At 53.0% G+C, this 21,284-nt stretch overlaps 2 protein-coding genes across 5 annotated transcripts in view; both read left to right on the forward strand.

Moving 5' to 3' along the window:
• Coro7 (coronin 7) overlaps window positions 1-11,478 on the forward strand; it is a 55,609-nt gene extending 44,131 nt beyond the window's left edge. For 2 of the 3 annotated variants that reach the window (XM_027940518.2, XM_027940519.2), the window contains 19 exons: window positions 3,363-3,417; window positions 3,838-3,895; window positions 3,973-4,118; window positions 4,195-4,287; window positions 4,478-4,609; window positions 5,282-5,408; window positions 5,799-5,974; window positions 6,482-6,590; window positions 6,706-6,792; window positions 6,870-7,012; window positions 7,086-7,190; window positions 7,265-7,350; window positions 8,053-8,194; window positions 8,282-8,371; window positions 9,156-9,272; window positions 9,520-9,655; window positions 10,002-10,093; window positions 10,622-10,708; window positions 10,839-11,478. In XM_027940518.2, the coding sequence (XP_027796319.2) occupies window positions 3,363-3,417; window positions 3,838-3,895; window positions 3,973-4,118; window positions 4,195-4,287; window positions 4,478-4,609; window positions 5,282-5,408; window positions 5,799-5,974; window positions 6,482-6,590; window positions 6,706-6,792; window positions 6,870-7,012; window positions 7,086-7,190; window positions 7,265-7,350; window positions 8,053-8,194; window positions 8,282-8,371; window positions 9,156-9,272; window positions 9,520-9,655; window positions 10,002-10,093; window positions 10,622-10,708; window positions 10,839-10,844 (1,987 nt within the window). In that variant the 3' untranslated portion in view covers window positions 10,845-11,478. Of the gene's footprint in view, window positions 1-3,362; window positions 3,418-3,837; window positions 3,896-3,972; window positions 4,119-4,194; window positions 4,288-4,477; window positions 4,610-5,281; window positions 5,409-5,798; window positions 5,975-6,481; window positions 6,591-6,705; window positions 6,793-6,869; window positions 7,013-7,085; window positions 7,191-7,264; window positions 7,351-8,052; window positions 8,195-8,281; window positions 8,372-9,155; window positions 9,273-9,519; window positions 9,656-10,001; window positions 10,094-10,621; window positions 10,709-10,838 lie in introns of those variants that run through there. The other variant, XM_071605827.1, reaches the window with a different exon arrangement.
• A 1,959-nt stretch (window positions 11,479-13,437) lies between these two features.
• Pam16 (presequence translocase associated motor 16) lies at window positions 13,438-21,258 on the forward strand. 2 transcript variants are annotated; one of them, XM_071605830.1, is made up of 6 exons: window positions 13,438-13,553; window positions 18,308-18,392; window positions 19,236-19,372; window positions 19,719-19,784; window positions 20,222-20,352; window positions 20,869-21,258. In XM_071605830.1, exons 1-5 carry the CDS (start codon window positions 13,551-13,553, stop codon window positions 20,306-20,308), a joined length of 378 nt encoding a protein of 125 aa, XP_071461931.1. In that variant the 5' UTR covers window positions 13,438-13,550; the 3' UTR covers window positions 20,309-20,352; window positions 20,869-21,258. The 2 variants fall into 2 exon arrangements, with proteins under 2 accessions (XP_071461931.1, XP_027796324.1); XM_027940523.3 differs by lacking the exon at window positions 20,869-21,258 and having other exon boundaries at window positions 13,439-13,553; window positions 20,222-20,374.
• The last annotated feature ends 26 nt before the right edge of the window (window positions 21,259-21,284 follow it).

Below are 21,284 nucleotides of genomic sequence, written 5' to 3' on the forward strand. Positions count from 1 at the left end.
AGGCAAGATGGCCTATGTCCAGTTGTTGTCAGGGTGTGACTGGGACAGTTGCCTTCTAGATGTCCCCTCTAAGTTTCTTGGTTTCCACAGGGTCATCTCCCCAGGACAGGTGGGGCTCCTCATTCCATGTCTTCTTGTATCATGGATATGGGACATGCCTGTAAACCTCGGCCTGGGCAACGCTGACCCCTGAGTGTGATTCATTTGGCCTGTGTGGCATGTTTTAAACTTTGAAGCCTTTGCCAACATTGAGAAGTCAGATGGTTTTGCATTAAAATGGGGCTTCCCAGCTTGCCTTGAACAGGAAGTCTCAGCTGCCCTCTTTGGCCAGGGCCAGAGCTCAGGCTCACGGTCACTCCAGTCCCCACTACTCCCTGTTGTCTCATGCCAGGCACTTCACTCATTTCCTGCCTGGCCCACAATCATCTGAATGTGCAATCAGTGCTGTGTGGCTTCTGGTCAGACTGTCCCTATGCTACTTTCCTTGAGCCGTGTGTTCTCTGAGACCCTCAGGAATATCCACAGATGCTGCCCAACCCCACCCAGGAGGATCTGACAAACTCCAGCATGATTTCCCCCAAGGAACAGGACTTCCTGATGGCCTTTTGCTTCAGTGGCCAGCTTTGGATGATGAAGAGACCCTTTCCCCCACCTAAAGTGTTTTCCCGTCCTCTGGGCTCACACAGGGCCCTATCTACCAGGGGCTCAAGGCAGCTTCCAGTAGACCTTGCCAGTTTACCCAACTTTTCCTCATTGCTTTCAAGATACCATCCCACTCAGAGACTCTGAAAGGAGGGACCCAGTGAGTGTGGGGCAGGCTTGGCCCAGGGACCTTGGACTGCTCTGGACTAGGGGCAATGCCAAGATGTCTAGGTTAGGAGGAGGCCTGAAGGTGGAAAGATGAGTGGAGAGGAAAACTGGACATGTAGTCCCGGAGCTGCTTTTGCATGCACCCGGATCCTTCCACCATGAGCTCATCACAGGAGTGCTGGTGGCATTATCAGGGGGCCAGAGCCCTCCTTCACAACCCAGTTGATGCCTCTATTGTCCTATCTTTTAGGACTGGAAGGTGGAGACAGATGTGGGCCCTTGACCTTTTATGACTTGGAGTCTGGGGTAAATCCCTGAACCTGGGGTCAGAGTCAGAGCCCTTTGAGGTGGCAGACCCTGGGGCCATGACAGCCAGCAAGGTACTGACACAACTCACCACCTTTGACCCTCTGCCAAGCCAGGGATTTCCTTCTGCAATCCAGACCCAGACCCGAGTTAGCTCTGTTTATGGGGCCCGGAGTCAGGCCCGTGCCAGCTGTTGGCCAACCCTTGGCTCTGGTTGCCGTGACCCCAGATTCTGGCCTGTGCTGTGCTGTAGACAGCAGGATGCTCCTGCCTGGCAGAGCTGCCCAGCTGGCTCTGCCTGAGGCAAGAAGGACTGGCTTGACCTGTTGGAAGAGCCAGCCCTGCCTGCTGTGACTTCCTGCCCCCGCATCCTGAGTGCCTGAGTCAGTAGGCAGGAGCTGATGGGGTAGAGGTGAGAGGCCGGCCAGGCCTCTTCCCCTGACTCGCCTGGCAGCAAAGGAGCCACGGGCAGCTCATTTGCTCTCAGCCTCTGCCTCATTCCCTCCTTCCCACTTCTCCTGGCCTGTCTCTGCAGTAGCCAGCACAGCCCTGCCCAGCACCAACCTATCTCCCATTGCTTAAAACACACCATCAGCTTTTTGTCACCATGGTGCACTGGAGGCAGAACTTCCCTCCTGCCACAGGCCTGTTCTATCTGGCTCTGCCCACACTAGCCCAAGACTCAGTCCTTCACCCTTACTGCCTGGGCTACCAGGCCCATCGCCTTTCCCATTCCTGGAAGGGCTGCACTTCCTCCTACCACAGGGCCTTTGTACAAGCTGCATTCAATGTCCGGAACTCTTCTCTGCGATGTGTTTGACTTCCCTAACACTCGAGTTGTAGGGAACACCCTCTCCCCAATGGCCTAGGTAGGGCCAAGTCACCCTGCCCCCTGCCACATGTCCTCAGAGGACCTTTCCTTCATCACATTTAGTTGTGGAATTGTGTCTGCCTCTAGCACTAGGCTGTGGAGCTCCTCGAGGACTGGATGAGATCTGTCTGACTTACCTCTGGTCTCATGTGCTGGCCAGGTGAGGACTGGGTAGGCCAGCTGCTCAAGGGAATGAATGATCGTGAATGAACAAGTGAATGAAGTCCTGTGGGAGCCACTGAAGGGGACCTGGTGCCAGCCTCAGCATGGAGCACCCCAGGTCACACCAGCTCTGTCTCCACTCACCCCTACCATCACAGCAGGCAGTGGTCAGGCCAGGTCTTGAAGGGCAATGCTGAGCCTGGTTCACCCTGTTGGCCTGAGGTAATTAGGAGTCTGTGTTACTCACAGGTGACCCACTCAGGGCACTCCAGGAAGCTGTGGAGACACCCAGGTACCCACCCAGCTTCCCAGCCCACTGTGTGGCTCCTAGCAGGGTGGGGAGAGGAGGTGTGCAGGGGAGGGGAAGGTTGGGCACCTTGTCATCTGGGTGAGGGACAGTGACAACTGCCACGGCCAAATTACGGCAGGGATAGGGTACAGTCTGGGGGTGAGGGTCCCCAGAGACAGGAAAGTGAGACCAAGAGCAAGAAACAGAAGGTGGCACCTTCCAGTTTCCCCTGGGTGCTTCCCTGAGTGCTGTGGTCTAGAAGGCAGCCCTCACCCTGATGGCTGTAAAGGGCTTCCCCGGAGCCCAGGGAAGGGTGGTGCAGATCCTTGAGCAATGACAGGCACTTGGCCAAGGCTGAGCCTGGCACTCAGTGGGTAGGGGTCTGGGGCTTCATGCCCACCCTCTATATTCCCAGTGTTGCCCCTCCTGCCATGACCTCCACCTCAGGAGCAGAGGGCAAGGAGTATCCTAACCACTTGGCCTGGCACAGGACTTGGGATTGGCATGGAGAAGGATGTGCTTGGTTCTTGGGGAATTTCTGCTTCTAGCTTCACCCCCTCTTCCTCCCTGGCAGTGCTGGTCTGATGTCTAGGTGACTGAGGGGTAGGGGAGAGGGGATGGAATCCATGTGGGGTCTTTTTGGAAAAGCCTGGAGTAGAGGTTGGATCTGAGGTGCCTAGGCCTAGCACAAGTCTGGCTGGGAACCAGGTGGACAGGTGGGGGACCCAGGGAAGGGTGGGTTGTGCTTGGTGTGTGGGCAGCACATGGAGAGGAAGTGGAGGGTCCTATAGGACACAGCAGGAGCAGCTAAATGGCTCCTAGTTAGTGTGGCACCCTTCCAGGTACCCTGTCTGGGGTCATGAGGCACACAGCCCTCCTTCCTTCCCTTACCCATCAGTCTGCCCACTGGTCCTCTCTCCCCAGGTCTCTCATGCCCCTGTTGGACCCAGACTCTGGGCTCCTGGTCCTGGCAGGAAAGGTGAGTAAGAAAGATACATCTGGGTTCTTCTGTCATTGTCCCTCACCCAGAGGGACACATTCTGGTCCCTGGGCTTATAAGGTCCACCTCGCTGTCCCTGACAGAAGAGGAACTTGAGCTTGAACGCTGGCTCAGCCCTGAGGGTCCCCCTACCAGGTGCATGTTCACCTGGGTTGCCAAGATGATGTCTCAGCATGCAGTCTATGTCCCATAAGTGCTGTTGTACACTCCCAGTGTCACCACTGAAGGTGATGATGTGCAGATGAGGGACAGTCTGCCAAGGGCTCAGCTTGACACCCAGCACATAGCAATCAATCTCCTAGATGGCCACCATGGGTCTGTGGCTCAGGTCCCTGGGGAGCAACAAGGGTGAGAGCCAGGTATGGTCAGTGAGAGGGACTCAGGCTGGGCTTCTTTCAGGGTGAGCGTCAGCTGTACTGCTATGAGGTCACCCTGCAGCAGCCAGCACTGAGCCCAGGTGAGCTCATCTCTTCCCATTCTGCCACCCCCCTTCCTCTTCCCTCCCTGACTGTCTTCCCATGTTGTCCTTGACAGTGACCCAGTGTGTTCTGGAAAGTGTGCTGCGGGGTGCAGCTCTTGTTCCCCGTCGGGCACTGGCTGTCATGAGCTGCGAGGTGCTCCGAATCCTGCAGCTGAGTGACACAGCCATCATACCCATTAGCCACCATGTGCCCCGAAAGGTGAGGGGGTGCCCAGGCAAGGGACTTGGGCCTGGGACACCTGGGCCTCACTGGCTGCCTGCCTGTCCATCACCAGGCTGTGGAATTCCACGAGGACCTGTTCCCAGATACTGCCGGCTGTGTGCCTGCCTCTGACCCCCACACCTGGTGGGCCGGGAGCAATCAGCAGGTAGGGCCAAGCCTGATTCCACCAGCCCCTGGAAGCCCCTCAGTTTGGCTGGGCCCTGACTTGCTGGGCGTGTCAGTGACCCTTGAACCCAGTTGACCCCTCCAGAGATTGTATTCCCACCTGGCAGCCTATGCCCCCCCCCCACTGTGGCCCGTACCTACCACTGCCTCAAATGCCAACCTCTCCACAGGTGCAGAAGGTCAGCCTCAACCCAGCCCATCCGCCCCACCCCAGATTCACTTCCCTCTTGGTGCCTGCTACAGAGGCCCCCCCTGACACAGTCCAGTTTGCAGAGGCACCCAGGGCTGATGCAGACCCAGCTGTAAGTACCAGGCTGCTCCCGTTCCATAGCCAGCAGGGGGCTGCAGTGGGTGCCCAGGTGAAATCAGCACTAGGTGTGTTTGTTGTGTCTCCCTGTCTGGTGATCTTTATTGTCCTTTCTAATTATCAAGAATGACAGGAGGAAAAAAAAAAAAAAAAGAATGACAGGAGGGCTGGGGATATAGCTCGGTTGATAGAGTGCTTGCCTCACACAAGACCCTGGGTTCAATCCCCAGTACCACCAAAAAAAAAAAAAAAAAAAAAAGAATAACAGGAAAAAAAAATAAAAACAAGAATGACAGAGGATTGCTTGCTGCATAGATAGAAAACTTGAGCCGACACTGAAGAAGTGAGACTTCTCACACAAACTGGATTTCTGGCTTTTCTTGAAGCACTGGCAGCTCTAACTCACTGGCATATTCCCCCCACCCCACAAACCTGGGAGCCAGCAGCTGCCACCCGCTATCTTCATGGCCTAGAGCTTAGCCTGCCTCCTTTATCCATGTTACCCCAGCCTGTGCTCCCCCTGCCACTGTCCATGCCCACAACAGTGCTTAGACCCAACCCAGTGTTCCACAGCAGTTCCGAGCAGTGGCTCTGGAGTTGGGTGTCCCCTCTCTCTCTGGCTAGCGTGCCCAGGGATCCGCTGGCTGATCTGGGTCCTTCTCCCCAGGGGGGCTTCTCTTCCCCTCCCAGCTCCCTGACTTCGCCCTCCACACCCTCCAGCCTGGGGCCCTCACTCTCCAGCAGCAGTGGCATTGGGACTAGCCCCAGTCAGAGATCGCTGCAGAGCCTGCTGGGTAAGCACATCAGGGTACTGACTCTGTCTACTCTGTCCCTACCCATTCTCTTCTGTCCCCCAACTCTGAAGGGAGGCCTTATGTGGGGCACCCAGACTTGCAGCTCCTAGCAGAATCAGTTGTCTTGTGAGCCACAGTAAAGCTGCTAAGGGTCATCTGTAAAATTAGAGGGTGGCCTGGAGCCCTGGATTCTGCTGAGATCCCTTTGGCTGCAGAGGAGCAAGGGCCAGCTTTCCAGGCAAGCTGTGTGTGCTGCCTCTGCAGAGGCCTCCCCTGGGCACATGACGGGCACCTTCCTATAGTGAGGGTGGCAAGCGGCCAGGAGCCACGGAGCAAGGTGTGCAGACATGGCATCCTTATGCAAAGCTCTGTGTCCCTGCCACCTGCCAGGACCCAGTTCCAAGTTCCGCCACACTCAGGGTAGCGTCTTGCACCGAGACAGCCACATCACCAACCTTAAGGGACTCAGCCTCACCACACCTGGCGAGAGTGATGGCTTCTGCGCCAACCAGCTGCATGTGGCTGTGCCCCTGCTCAGCAGCGGAGGACAGGTGGCCGTGCTTGAGGTGAGGGATTCCACTCCACCAGGGCTGCTCCCCAGGTCCCTGAAGGTGGCAAGGATGCTAAGGGCATTTGCGACTGTCAACTCGCTGAGCGCAGACCATGTATCAGGCTCCTGCCAGCATGTCCTTTAGTCTTCCCAGCTGCCCCAAGCAGTGTGTACCATTCTTGTCCTCATTTTACAGATGAGGGTGAAGAGGTACAGAGAGGTTTAGTGATCTATCCAGGTCACACAACAGCGTAAGTGGAGCTGGGTTTGAACTCAGGCCACCTAAGCCCCAGGGCTGAACTCTTTCCACCACTCTGCATTGCTGCTCTTCACTTTTTGGTGTCTCACACTTGGCATTGGGGGCTCAGAGCATGGGGTGGTTAAGGCAGAGAGCTTGGGTCACCGAGCAGTGGGGGCATCTGCTGCAGAGGGTGGGGACCCAGGCATGCTGTTGCTCTGCAGCACCTGGGACTGGCTCTCCTGCCTGGTTCTGATGGGCCATGGGGTGGGGCACCTCCTGCAGCTGAGGAAGCCTGGCCGCCTACCTGACACAGCGCTGCCCACGCTGCAGAATGGGGCAGCCGTGACTGATCTGGCCTGGGACCCTTTTGATCCCCACCGCCTCGCTGTGGGTAAGGAGGCTGGTTGCCTGGGCTTGAGGGAAGGTACTGGCCCTGGGTTCTGAGTGTTCTGGGGAGCCAGGGATCTTGGGCCCAGTAGTGAGGAGCTGCTGCTCTCTCTCCATAGCCGGGGAGGATGCCCGGATCAGACTGTGGCGAGTGCCCCCAGGGGGCCTGGAGGACATGCTCACCACACCTGAGGCTGTGCTCACAGGTCAGGAGGGCCTGGGTCGGGCTGGGTGAGGCACTGGCTTCCAAAGGGCTCAGCCTCACCCCATTCCCCTTCCTCAGGTCACACAGAAAAGATCTACTCTTTGCGCTTCCACCCATTGGCAGCAGATATTCTGGCTTCCTCTTCCTATGACCTCACCATTCGCATCTGGGACCTTCAGGCCAGGGCTGAGCGGCTGAGGCTGCAGGGCCATCAGGACCAGGTAGGACAGCTGCAGGAATGGGGGCCTAACCATGGGGCAAGAGGCTGCCTCTCACGTCCCTGCCTGTCCCCAGATCTTTGGCCTGGCCTGGAGTCCTGATGGACAGCAGCTGGCCACTGTCTGCAAGGATGGGCATGTGCGGGTTTATGAGCCCCGGAGTGGCCCTGAGCCCCTGCAGGTAAGCAAGTATGCATGGCCTTTAGACCTGGTGTGAGGGACACTAGTTGTGCTTCATGTGCTGTATCTCAACAGGAAGGTCCAGGACCTGAAGGGGGCCGCGGAGCTCGCATTGTTTGGGTGTGTGATGGTCGCTGTCTATTGGTGTCTGGCTTTGACAGGTGAGGACTTAGAGACCACCATCCCCAGGCTCTAGGCACCTGAGTCTCCTTTCTCCAAAGTAACAAACACCTTTCAGGCCTGCAAAAATTGTTCCTGCCCCTCAGTTACCGGGTGGTTGGGTGGGTAGTAGTAGAGGTTTGTGTGGATGGATGGATAAATGGATGGATGGATGATGGTAGATGGGTAGGTGGGTGGGTGGGTAGAAGTGAAGGCTCGTAAGGGAAAAATGAGTCAATATGGAAGCCAGGAGGTGAGAGCCAGGCCTAGGAGCCCAGGCCTGATGGGGATCAGCTAAAGCCAGTTAGAGAGCTCTGAGAGATGGTGCTTTGGAGGAAGGATCAGGAAGGGTCTCCCAAGGGAGGTATCATTTGATCTGGGCTGCTGACCAAGATCTGGAAGACAGAGTATTTGAGCTCTGGGGAAAGGCCAGGAAGCTGCCCAGAATAGGGAGAAGTCTGGTCCTGGGAAGCTACAGTCGCCTGTGACAGGTGCTGGGGTCAGCACTGTGCTGAAGAGGGACAGTGGTATAGCCGGGGATGAGGGGGGAGGCAGAGTGGCCAGTTGGGACATTGCCGCCCTGGCCAGGCAAGTTCTGGGCTGGACTCAGCTCTCACATTGCCTAGAATCAGGGTCTCTGCGGAAGTCTTCGTCTTGCCAAGGCCCCTCCAACCCTAAGGGCCTGCCTCTGCCTCCTCTTGCAGCCAGAGTGAGCGCCAACTCTTGCTGTATATGGCTGATGCCCTGGCAGGAGGCCCCTCAGCTGTGTTGGGTCTCGATGTAGCTCCCTCAACCCTCCTGCCCATCTACGACCCTGATACCAGACTGGTGCTCCTCACTGGCAAGGTGGGCTGGAATGGTCAGGCAGGGTGTTGGGGAGGGGTGGTGAAGCTAGCTACCTGTCACCTGCCCCATCTACCCTCTGTCCCCCAGGGTGACACCCGGGTGTTCCTGTATGAGCTGCTCTCTGAGGCCCCTTTCTTCCTGGAGTGCAATAGCTTCACATCTCCTGACCCCCACAAGGTGAGGCCATCCTTGTACCTGATCCATCTCTGTCCCCGATGGGATCTTGGGGCTTCTCCGCCCCCTGGTGGCCATGTGGGGAAGTTAAGGAGCCTGTGAGGTCAGAGCTGGTTATGAAATATCCAGGAATTTTGATAGCTTGCTGCTATACTCAGCCATTATCAAAAGTTAAACTATTTTAAAGTTAAATAATATGAACCTGCAATATAAACCTACAAAAAATATATTAAAAACCAAAAGGATAGCCCGGTGCCTGGCACATGCCTATAATCCCAGTGACTCAGGGGGCTGAGTCAGGAGGATTCTAGGTTTGGGGCCAACCTGGGCAACTTAGTGAGACCCTATCTCAAAATGAACAAATAACTGGGTAGTAGTTTAATAGTAGAACTTTTGCCTAGCATGCTTGAGGCCTTGGGTGGAATTCCTAGTACCACTAAGGGAGGAAAAAATAAAGAAATAACTATTCTGATCACTTTCTAATTATCATACTAGATTTTACTATTACTTGTGCCATTGATTGTATCTGGGAGAGTTGAAATGTGCCATGATGGCATGCCACTATACATCGCTTCTCAACCCTGTATTTAATGAGTCAAGTTAGCAGCTTGAGATGGGCCATGGTGGGAGTTTGTACTCTGGAAACAGGCCAACCTTCATAGGGCCACCCATTCACATTACCAGCACACCACTGTCCAGGGGGAGGCTGTGGTCCTACATAGGAATGTTGCCACACTGAGTGCCCAGGAAGAGCTTTTGGCTCTAGCTGTTACTCCTCTCCCCCCAGGGTTTCATCCTCCTACCCAAGACCGAGTGTGATGTGCGGGAAGTGGAGTTTGCCCGATGCCTGCGGCTGCGCCAAACCTCCCTGGAGCCTGTTGCTTTCCGGCTGCCCCGAGTCAGGGTGAGGTTGGGTCCAAGGATTCCAGCACCCAATGCCCTCTTCCCAGCACTGGCCAGGGACTTTAGTTCTATCTGGCTGTGCTTCCAAACCTTCCTGCTCTCTGTTCTTTGGGGATACTGGCCCCTTATTTGCTGCAATTTCAGAAGTTATGGATGCCCCAGCATGGGGGGTAAGGGTCACAGAGCTTGATATTGGTGTGTTCTAGGTCTTAGTCAATGTCTCAAGACAGTCCCTTCCTCCCCCGCAGAAAGAGTTCTTCCAGGATGATGTGTTCCCAGACACTGCTGTGAGCTGGGAGCCAGTGCTCAGTGCCGAGGCCTGGCTAGGAGGCACCAATGGACAGCCCCGACTACTCAGCCTGCAGCCCCCTGGCATGATCCCAGGTGGAGTAACTAGGGTTGGGGGGAGGAAGCAGGGGAGTCTGGGCAGGGCCTAGAGGAGGGGGCAGAGGCCCAAGTTCAATCCTTCATCATTGAGGGCACACAGGACCTCCAGCTCTCTCAGGGATGGAGTGACCATGTCTTGAGACCCAATCTCTGAGCTCCTGGAGGGTAGTACCTATGTTTCCATCCCACATCCTACCCAACACATACCCTGGTCCCTGGTGCCTAGGGCAGTCCTCCTAAACAGAAACTTCACTAGCTGTTTATGCCACCTATCCCCTAGGGGCTGGCATCAAGCAGCCCCCACACAGGGGACTCTCTGATACCTGTCCTTGCCTCATCTCAGTGAGCCAAGCCCCCCGTGAAGCGCCTGCCCGGCGAGCCCCATCCTCAGCACAGTACCTGGAAGAGAAGTCAGATCAACAGAAGAAGGAAGAGGTAGGCAAGGGAGAGGGCTAGCTCTGCAGAGTGGACGGGGTCCTAGCTGTGTGTGGTTGTCCTTCATATCTCTAGTCCTGATCAGATGGGAGTTGTATCACACTGATCTCTGTGTCAGAGCTTGGTGGGGAGACCTTTCAGAGTCCTGCTGCTGACCTCCTGCTGCCCCCAGGGTACAGGAAGCCAGGGAAGGTAGGGAGAGCCCCTCCAAAGCCCACCAGGCCTAATCCAACTAAAACTGGAGGTTGGAGAGCCAAGTCCATTTGGGGCCCCGGTGTATGTTTGAGCTTTTTAGGCTATGTACAGAGACAGCTGCACCTGAATCAAGTGCCACAGCCACAATCTCTCTGTCTCTGATTCCCATCTCTTGTCTTTGTGTCTTCTTCAGTGAAAACCCATGAACTTTGCCACAGCTCTAATTAAAATGGCTCTTTTCACAACACTGTCAGGGTTAAAACCATGGGATCTGATGCTCTTGAGGTCTGGAAGTCCTATTCCTTTCAACTCTTCTCTGATCCACTCTTGCAGCTGCTGAATGCCATGGTGGCAAAGCTAGGGAACCGGGAGGACCCGCTGCCCCAGGACTCTTTTGAAGGAGTGGATGAGGATGAGTGGGTAAGTGAGTGGCAAGGGAGACCAGCCTTCCTGACCAGCAGTACCATCCCTCCCAGACACATAGCAGCACACACACCCTCCCTTCCCAGACCCTCTTAACTCTCTCCCACTTCTTGGTTTATCACCCCAGGACTAGCCTGCCTACCAGTCACTTCTGGCCTCATCTGCTGCTGCCACCTCCTAGAACCACCTGGTGCCCTTGCACACCTCACATCTCTTCAACCTGGAAGATACCTCTCTGGCCCTGGCACGCCCCATCTCAGAAGTCTTAGTTTATTGCAGGCCTTGGGCACTTCCATGGTTGCTGGGCCTACTGCAACTCCCAGGGATTGTCTGTACTTCAGCTTACTTTGGGACCAGCTGCTTGTCCTCAACCACCTGCTAGCATGTGGAACCAAAGGACATGGGGTTGGGGTCAGTACCATGTCCCTGGGCAGGCCCTGGGCTCCCTGTCTCCCCTGCTCTTTCTGCTGACTTGGGCTGGTCCCAGCCTAGGCTGGTCTTAATCCAGCACCTTCAGGTACTACATGCCAACCCATCTTGCCTGCTGTCCTAGTTCCTATTAAGGGTGTTGGGGGCTGGCCCCCCACCAAGCCATTTGGAACAGCTCCAGCCTGAAGGACCTGGGACCAGTTGCCCTGCTTCCCAGGGTTGCAACAAGGAGAAGGGGGCCTCACCAAATTGATGGCCCAATTAGGGTAGTGTGAATCCTGCAAGGACCAGCCTGCACATGCTTGGATGTTTTCAGCAATTAAATTTTTGTAAGCTGACCACCTCTTGTGCTATTCTTGTCTCTGGGATAGCTGGAAAGGGAAAGAGGACATGAATATGAGTGAGAGTGGTTGAATCTGTGCTCACCCTCATCCCAGCTCACTTTGTCCTTATGGCCTTTTAGCTGAAAGCTGCTGGGAGTTCATTCATTCAGCACTCAGGTGCCCAGCAGTACTCTGAGAGCCTAGCAGGGTTGGCGTCTTTCAATGAGCTTAAGCTTTCTATAGCTTTGTTGTACAAGGGAAGTAGACTGTGCAGAAGAGCAGTGTGAAAGGAGCCATGGAGAAGATAACTATGAAAAAAGAAGTGGGGCTGGGGATACAGCTCAGTTGGTAGAGTGCTTGCCTCACATGCACAAGGCCTTGGGTTCAATCCCCAGCACAAAAAAAAAAAAAAAAAAAAAAAAGGAAGTGATTTGAATGCAGGGGCAAATAGGGTATTGAGAGGTCTGAGAAGTTGACTCCCATTTAAGCTGACACCTGAAGGAGCTTGCCACAGAGAATGCTACAAGAACATCTCTAACAAAAGGAAGGACAGCAGAGGTGCTGAGGGAAGAAGCGATTTTGAGAGCCTGAGGAAAGAAAGGGCAGTGCCAGAGCCCAGTGTAGGCAGCCTGACTTCCATCTATTCTACAAATACTTGTGAGCACCTGCCACACGCCAGGCAGCCTTCCAGGTGGAGAAGAGATACACAGCTTGCCCCCTGGGAATTTGCCTTCTAGTGGGAGGGAACAGACTATAAGCAATAAACATAAAGGAACTATATGATACGGTAGAGGATGTAAAAGCCTCAGAGAAAAAAAAACAGAGGAGGTCAGGGGGCTGGGGCTGTGCCTCAGTGGTAGTGCACTTGTGTTGCAGGTGTGAGGCACTGGGTTCGATTCTCAACACCACATATAAAAAATGAATAAAATAAAGGTCCATCAAACAATAAATATATATATAAATTTAAAAAAGTAAAGGGGATCAAGAGTGGAGGAATAAGCTGTTCATGGTAATACACACCTGTAATGCCAGCGACTCTGGAGGCTGAGGTGGGAGGATGGCAAGTTCAAGACCAGCCTCAGCAATTTAGCTGTCCATAGTTGCCCTAAGAAACTTAGCCAGACCTTGTCTCAAAAAGATAAAAAGGGATGGGGATATGGCTCAGTGATAAAGTGCCTCTGGGTTCAATCTGCAGTACCAAAAAAATGAAGGAATACCCAGCACCACCAAAAAAAAAAATATATATATATATATATATATATATATATATATATATATATATATATATGAAGGAATAAGCAATAAGCCAGTCACAAAAGGCACTTGTAGTATTGATTCCATTTTTGTGGAATGTCTTGAAGGGACAAATCCATAGGGACAAAATGCAGATGAATGGTTGTCAGGGCAGGGCGAGGATGACTGCTGCTGGTGGGCATGAAACTAAATGGTGGTGATTGTTGCACAGCTCTGTGAATATGCTCAAAGACACTGAATTGTGCACTTTAAAAGTGTGAGGTGTATGGTGTGTGAATTACATCTCAATAGAGAGAATGTAGGGCATGTCATAGTGGGGGACTCGGGGTGGGCTTCATTGAGAAGGTGGCATTTGAGCACAGATTTGGGGGAGGAAATCAGCCTCTCAGATTACCAAACAGAAGGAATCTGGACTGAAATCTATTTTGAAGTTCCCAGTTTTCTTAGATATTCCCGAAAATTTGGCATCCTACCTCATATTATATTCGTTTATTTCACATGATGTTTTCGTTTTAAGTATTTTTGGCAAAACTAAGGGAAGAAACAGTCTTGGCGCCCCAGCTAGAGGGCCACCTGGAGGGGCTGGGACCATCCACCGCTCGCCTGGTGATCCCCAGAGCCCAAGGAAGGTTCCGCCCACCGAAGGTCCCGCCCCTCCCGCCCCTCTTTCGTCACGACAGCGCTCCGTCCGGGCCAAGGTAACGCGCATGCCCAGCGCGGCCTCGCGCACGCGCCTTGCTGTTTCCTTTAACCTGTGACCCGCCGGCCGCCCTTGAGCCGGCGCGGCGGGGCCAGGAAGCGGGAGTCCGCGACCCCGAGGCAGAGCGGTCGCAATGGTGAGACCCGGGACGCGCCGCCGGAACAGGGAGGCTGGGGAGGGTGATGGGGCTCCGGCCGTGCTGAGGGCGCGCGTGCGGCGGGAAGCGGGGCGGCGGGGGGGGGCGGCCGGGAAACGCCGCCGGCGGAAGGCAGCGCACACCTGGCTGACGCACGCGCCGGTCCTTGCCGTCGCCGCCCGCTCAGCCGGGTGAGAGCGAGCCGCCGCGGGCGACCGGAGGGGGCATGCGCACGCCTGTTCCACGGAGGCCTCCCGGGAACTTTGAAAAGGCAGGTACCTGAGCACCGTCCCTGAAGGTCGCGGAGTTGGTATCCGCCAGTCGATGACTTGAGGGACTCTATCCGTAGGAAAGGAAAATGCTGTGGATAAGTATGATAGGAGGAGGCTGGGAAAGTTTCCCACCGGAGGTGGGCTGTTAGACGTCCAGCGACTCCCGCAGGGCTGGGGTTTAGACAGTGTCAGGAGGGAAGATATTCAAAGTGGAGGAATTTGGAGCACACGTGGAGAAGAAAAGTGTAAAAACTGATCTAGGAGTAGAGGGTGCATTTGCATTATGGGGAGAGGTGAAGGGGAGAATAAGGCGGAGAAGTTAGTTGAGGCCAGATGGAGAGATGTGAATGCCAAGTGGAGAACGGTGTGTGTATTGGGCAATGGCCAGAGCCCTTCCCCAGCTGAGGGGTTAGGAGGCATTTGGAAACCTTGTCTGGGAGCATAGAGTATAAGACTCCAGCCTTGTCTGAAGCGCAGCTGAGGGTGGTGTGGTTAACTGTCCATTCCTGGGCAGCCACATTCATTCAAATGCAGATTGGGCTCTGGGCCTCTGTGGTCCTGGCCTTTTTCCTGCCTAGCTGTGATACCAGCAGCTGTTTGTAGAGGCCCTGAGTGACCAGAGCCCCCTTGCTAGCTCAGCATGTCCTTGAGAAGGAAGTGAGTCTTAGTGGCAGTCTGCTCACCAACCTGAGGGCCTGCAGCTGTGCCTTGAAGGAATGTAGCACATTTGTCAGAAAGCTGAGCTCCTTTCTTGATGTACTTTTAGTGGGATAATCCTTATTTCTGAGTGTCTCCTTAATATTACTTGTGGTACTTTGCCCTAACTTCAGGGCTGTGGTCTTGTATTTGCCATGTTGCTTTACAGAAGAAAAAGCCTATGTGCTGCCCGCTGTGGGTCCCAGGTTGGAGTCCTGTGGCTCTGACCTCTGCTGTCTGCCTACTGCTTGACCCGAAGTTGATTGCCAATGGTTGGTCTTCACTGGGACTTTCAGACCCAAGTATCAGTTAGTGTATTATGGGTTGTTTTAGGTCTTTCCAGGAGGGGCCTCATCTGGTGGCACTTTGGATCACCTGCAGTGGCTGCAGCTTCCAGAACTTTGCCCACCATGAATCCCCAGCTGTGAGCATGGCCTGACCCATAGTCAGTGTTCAGGGAATGTTTGGGTTGGAATAGGTGGATGAGAGTTGGCAGCACCACCTGATTGCCAGACCATTAACACCAAACTGGGTCTGGTCCAGAAGTAAAGCCAGCTGTTGAACTCTTGCTTTGGCCTGCCACTGTGTGTCCAGTTGGTTTTACATGCATTCCTTTATGGCTTTATGACTCTCCTATAAGGAATGTATTCTTTTCTTCATTTTGCAGATAAGAAAACAGGGTTTAGAGAAGTTGAGTAACTTGCCCAGGGACACCCAACTAGTGAGAAGCAAAGTTAGGTTTCCAGTCTAAGTATCTCCCTAACTGCTTCCTGGCTCCCTGGGGAATACAGCATTTTGCAGCCTTCACCCCTGAGGAATCAAATGAACTGCTTTATTATAAACTTTGTTACTCCATACTGTCTAGCCATTGCCAAGTTTTGTGAAACAGCAGTAGTTAATGAAAAGCAACACTTACTGATCACCTACTGTATTATTAAGGTCCATGCCAGACACATTATAGGCATTATATAATCTCTGTGACAGCCCTATCATTGTCCTCATTTTATAGGTGAGGAAATAGGCTCAGAGGGATTGAGATCTTTTCCAGGGCCACACAGCCAGGATTTGGCCACAGGTGATCCCAGAGCCTTCTGTTACCACTATACCATACTCCTTCCCCAGTGGTTTGTAGGAGGTGACCCTGCAGGAACTTTGGTGGCCTCCATCTGCCCTCTATCCAGCTCCCTCCACCAGCCAGGGTAGCTGCTGAAACTTTGTGGGCCAATCCTGCCTTCCCTGCAGTTGTAGAGAGTTCTGGACAGTAGAACCACAGGCTACCATGCCACTTTGATTTATTTATTTTTTTCATTTTTGGTACTTGGATTTAACCAAGGAATACTAAACCACTGAGCTACATCCCCAGCCCTTTTTATTTTTTATTTCGAGACAGGTCTCACTAACATGCTTAGGGCCTTGCTAAATTGCTGAGGCTGGCCTTGAATTTATAATCCCTCTGTCCTCTGGGTCTCTGGTATTACAGGCATGTGCAACCATACCCAGCACAACTTTGATTTAAAACATGGAGGACATGGTTAGGGAAGTTTCCCAGTTACAGCCTTGGTGTTTTTGTTTTCTGTTTTGGGGTACTGGAGCTTGAACCCAGGGCTTTGTGCATACTAACCAAGGACTCTATCACTGAGGTATAGCCAGCTGTCAGCCTTTTTTTTTTTTTTTTTTTTAGTTGTAGATGGACATAATATCTTTATTTTATTTATTATTTTTTATGTGGTGCTGAGGATCAAACCCAGTGCCTCACGTATGCAAGACAAGCGCTCTACCACTGAGCTACAATCCCAGCCCAGTCTTTCCTCTTAATGTGCATTATTTAGCAATGGTCATTGGCCTCAGCAGAAAAGTAACCAGTGATTACAAGACTATGCTAAGCCTCTGGCAGCAGAGGACAGAGGCTTTTGGGTGGAGGTGAGATCACCTAAGGGGTTTTTCAGGCTCAGGGAACCTCTGGAGGTAGTGACTGCCCTGTCATGCAAGGCCAGTATTCCACCTGAGAGCCTGTAGCTTTTAGGCAAGGAGGACAGAAGACAGGTGAGATTACACAGTCAGCAAGCACACTGCTATTCCTCGTACACCTCCAGTACAGCTGGCTGCAATCTTGCCTTTGATTACATGAGGGTCTTCTTTAGGCTTTACTTTCTTGTATGAAATCCAGAACTTATGAAATTTCCACCTACTTGTGAAATGCAAACCAAATTGTGTTTATTCATTCCCCTGATGGCCCGTAATCACATCCCTTCTGTTAGGGAAGGACAAGGCCTTGAAAGCCAAACTAGGTCACTTCTGGAGTCCGAATTCCACTGGAATCTGACAGCCCCTGCCCCTCTTTGGCTTCTGGATCAGTTTGCTTAGTCACCCTGCCTTATCTTGGGATTTTTGTGAGGCAGCAGCCCGCAGCTACCTTGTCACATAGCGCCAGCTCTGGGTTCCTTCTCCCTCACTCAAGTACTAGCTGCCTGTCCTTGGTCACTAAGCCCTTTGAGTTATTGGGATTATATGGCACAAACAATAGAACATGTTTGGCACAGTGCCTGGCACACAAGCTCAATCAGTACTTGCTGACCAAGGGGAACTCTAACCACAGGAAAGTACAAAGAAGAAAGGGCAACTTACTTGACTCTGCCACATGAACACTGTTAACCCATTTTGAGCAGCCTCCTGTGTCCTCTGTGCAACCCTGTTTGTACCATTTCATGGACATAGGATCATTTTTTATAGATGTTGTCTATGTTATCTGCATGTCACAATATAGTCTATAAATTTTCCCATGTCATATGCCTTTCTGTTCTTATCTCTGGCTGCTCCCAGGATGTATCTTATTCCCCTACCCTGTTCCTCTGCTTCAGAGTCCTAAGATTCCCATCATGATTCTATCTGCTCTTCAGAACCTAGCCCAGGAGAAGCACCATCTTCTCCCAGAACCTCTCTCATTCCTCAGTGTTCCCTCTACTGACTGAGCGTCTGGTTGTGTCTTAGTGAGGTATGTCTGTGGCATGCTGAATCATAGTCTGGGGTCTGTATAACCTTGCTGTGCTGCAGTTGATTTCCATGCCAGGCCATGTAAGTATGTGGCCAGCTCAAGACAGGGACCAGGCTCCGTGTATGCTGTGCAGTGGGTGGTGTAGACTCTGGCTAGTGTTTGAAGGAGTAGGCGAACCAGTGGCTGAACAAATGAACTAGCCCTACTCTTGATAATCAAAAGGTCCTTCCTGTGATTGTCTAACTACCCTCCTAATGGGCCTTTAGCTCCTGAAGCTGGAGACTGTATATTCTAAATAGACCTGTGGTAATTTTTTGTTGTATTGAATGGAATGAACTCCAAGTCATAGGACTTTATGGTTAGAATGGATCTGAATTTCCCCACTGGAAAAAAGAAGGTTGGACCAGATAATCTGAGAAGCACAGGAAGAGTCATTGTCAGTTCTGGGATAGAGGGTGAATTGGTAACAGGTCTGGGACTGTCCCTGTGTTCTGGATCCCAGGCCACAGTGTTTCTTACTAACGTCAGTGCCCTCCATCCCCTGTAGCCACATTGCTTTGGTTTTTCTCTGACTTTCCTGAAGGTCAAGGGGGACCAGTCTGCCTCTGGAGACTCCAGTAAGTATCTGAAGCCACCCCAAGCAGAAGCTTTTTATCAGGGCACTTTGGAAAAGGTGGCCTGTGGCTGCAGTGCTATACACCATACTCTCAGTTCCTCAGCAGCCATCTCCAGACTCCCCACTTTGCAGACCCTGAGAATGCAGCCTTCTAACCAGATGCCTACTCTGCCCACAGGCCAAGTACCTGGCCCAAATCATTGTGATGGGCGTACAGGTGGTAGGCAGAGCCTTTGCTCGGGCCCTGCGGCAGGAGTTTGCAGGTAAGCATGGGCCCCTCTCTCCTGAGTTGAGAGCTTCTGCCCAGGTCAGATCTTCCTTGGTAGCTCAGCCTGGTCATGAATGCAGTGATTCCCTCCACGAGAAAGCATTCTGTGGCTTGGGTGGCTTGGGGCACTCTTTTGTGGTAGGGGGTAATGCCAGACTTTGGGACCTTCCCATGTGAGAGAGAGGTTTATGTCCAGTGAGACTTGGTTAACATGAATATCCTGGTCAGGAGCTGGCAAACTGGCCCACTTGTCCATCTGTTTTTGTAAATTAAGTTTTCCTGGAACATAGCCACATCCTCTGGCTGCTATCAGGGAGAGCTGAGTAATTCCAATGCAGGTGAAATTGACCAAATTTAAAATATTTTCTATCTGACCCTGTAAGGAAATGTTTACTGGCTTCTGATTTTAGTGTCACTAGAGGCAAGCTTGCTTTGGTGGTCTGGGTGCTGGCTGGGCAGCCAGGTCCCAGCAGAACTATTGCTCCTCCCTTGGCCACAGCTTCACTCAGCCTGGTCCCCATATCCTAAAGTGCCCCAATTTGCTCTGCCCCTGGGACCAGAGGTAGGGGGAGAAGAGGACTAGGTCAGCTTATGATCTAGTAGGGGACCATAACCCAGGCTCGATGGTCAGACCTTGTCCTCCAGTAAGGCTTGTCTGTCCTTACTTTCCTGCCCCCTCCCCCAAAAGAAGCCAGTCCTGGAGAAGAGCTACTTCTGGCCAATTCTGTTCCTGTATGTCTCCTCTGTGCCACCTGGCAGGGGTGAGCCACCCATCCGGAAGGCTCAGGGGGAGCTTTGGGCCATGGAGGGCTGAGCGATCACCCATGTGTCCACACAGCCAGCCGAGCCGCAGCTGATGCCCGGGGACGAGCTGGGCACCAGTCTGCAGCTGCATCCAACCTCTCTGGCCTCAGTCTTCAGGAGGCCCAGCAGATTCTCAACGTCTCCAAACTGAGTCCCGAGGAGGTCCAGAAGGTAAGGGTGTAAGACTGGGGTAGGGGAGGCTTGGCAGAAGTGGGTAAGTGCAGTGGGTCTGACTGAAGCCAGCTGGGACTCCCACTGAGGAAGCCACTGTTGCTTGTTAAGTTTTAGGCCCCAGGCAGGGCAGTTGCAGAGGCAGAGCTGTTGGTAGTAGCAGCCAAGCTGTCCCTCTATGGGCATCTGTCCTGTCTCTGCCCCTTTAGGTCATGGCAGCCTCCTGGGTTGCACAGTGTGGCATATGGGGTGTAGAGGTCAGGCCCTTTAACTTCCCTTATCGTCAGCTTCTCCTGGTGTTTCATTCAGAGTTTGCAGTCTGCTCTCCGTCTCCTCTCCCCTGCAGAACTATGAACATCTATTTAAGGTGAATGATAAATCCGTGGGCGGCTCCTTCTACCTACAATCCAAGGTAAGTGCTCTTTGATTCTTCAAGATGGATAAGCCACATACCTCCTCTCCTCAGTTGGGACCCCTGGCAGGGCAGCTGGCAGTTAGGGAGTTGGCAGGTAGTGAGGTATGCCAGGCCTTTCCCTGGTGCTCTAGCCTCAGAGAGGACACCCACCCCCTCAAATTGCCACTCCTCTGGCTGCCTCAGTTCTGTAGGGCTCAGCTGAAGGGACAGTGGCCCTCCCAGCATTCAGACCTTGAAGGAGCAGGAGCAGCCACTGGTGGTATGTACCAGACCAACACTGGTCTACTGGTGCAGAAACCCAGCCTTTAGGGCTCCTGTGGAGGAGGGCTGCCCTCCAGAAAGGTAGCCTGAGCCAGGAAATGAAGAATCCTGTCTGTAGGTGAGGGGCAAAAGGTAGAGGCTCTGCCGAGCCCTGATCTTTCACCTCCTTCCAGGTTGTCCGGGCAAAGGAGCGCCTGGATGAGGAACTCAGAATCCAGGCCCAAGAGGAGAAAGAGAAAGAGCAGGTGCCCAGAACGTGACCATGCAGCTCTCCTCTCCCTGCCACCTCTTAACTTATAGCTTGGTAATAAATCTCTTCTGTGTTTCTCCTGTGCATGTATCCCATTTCCAGGAGGACAGTTGCTCTTCCTGCCTATTGTAGGGCTCTGCTGGGAACCCGGGGGTGGGGGGGCAACAGCTAACAGCCTCAGGAGCTGGGTTCAGGTGGTGAGATTGTTGAGCAGTCCCACCATGTAAGAGCCTGCCTGAGGGGTCACACAGCTGCTCCCGCTCCCATGGCACCTAGTTCCCCTCCCTCCCTTGCATCCTGCCAGATGGAAACCCATTACCATCCCACAGGTCTTTTCCTGCCCCACCCTCAGGGTGAAAGCCCCTGGCCCAGGCTTGGATATGATGTTTTTGGTGAGCTGGGCAGAATGCTCCCGTACATGACTGAGGGAGAACCTTGGCCAGCCCATCCCTGGACCAAGGCATGGCTCACCAGTCATAGCAGGTTAGGGACCTGAACCTTGTAATGCTTAGTCCAGAATCTTCCATCTCTGCTCCTCAGAACCCAACCCTCACGCTTCTTTCCTTCCAGTTCCCGGCTGGGCTGACCTGCTTTCAGCCTCACATTGAGGCTGGCACCTAAAGGCTGAAGAGAAACCCCAGATCAGGGGCTTTAGGTAATATAGTTGGGAGACCCCAAAGCTGAGCAGAGCCAGACAGTCTAAGGTCAGCCCCGTTCCTAGCATGTTCATGACACAGAAACCATCTTTGCAACTCACTTTTATTGTTTCTTTATAAACTTCCTCTCACATGGAGGAATATATTGTTATAGTCATTAGCTTATCTCTTTTTTAAACTCTATGCTAACAGCAATGGAGCCAAGAGGAGGAAAAACATAAGCTACAATAGAAAGGCACTTAGAACCTGTTAAAATACTGATATCCTGGAATGTGCAACAATAAACCAACAACAACGAAAAGTATACTGGCCCTTCCAAGCCTGGTCTAT

This window comes from Marmota flaviventris, chromosome 19, assembly GCF_047511675.1.
Source record: "Marmota flaviventris isolate mMarFla1 chromosome 19, mMarFla1.hap1, whole genome shotgun sequence".
NCBI lineage: Eukaryota > Metazoa > Chordata > Mammalia > Rodentia > Sciuridae > Marmota > Marmota flaviventris.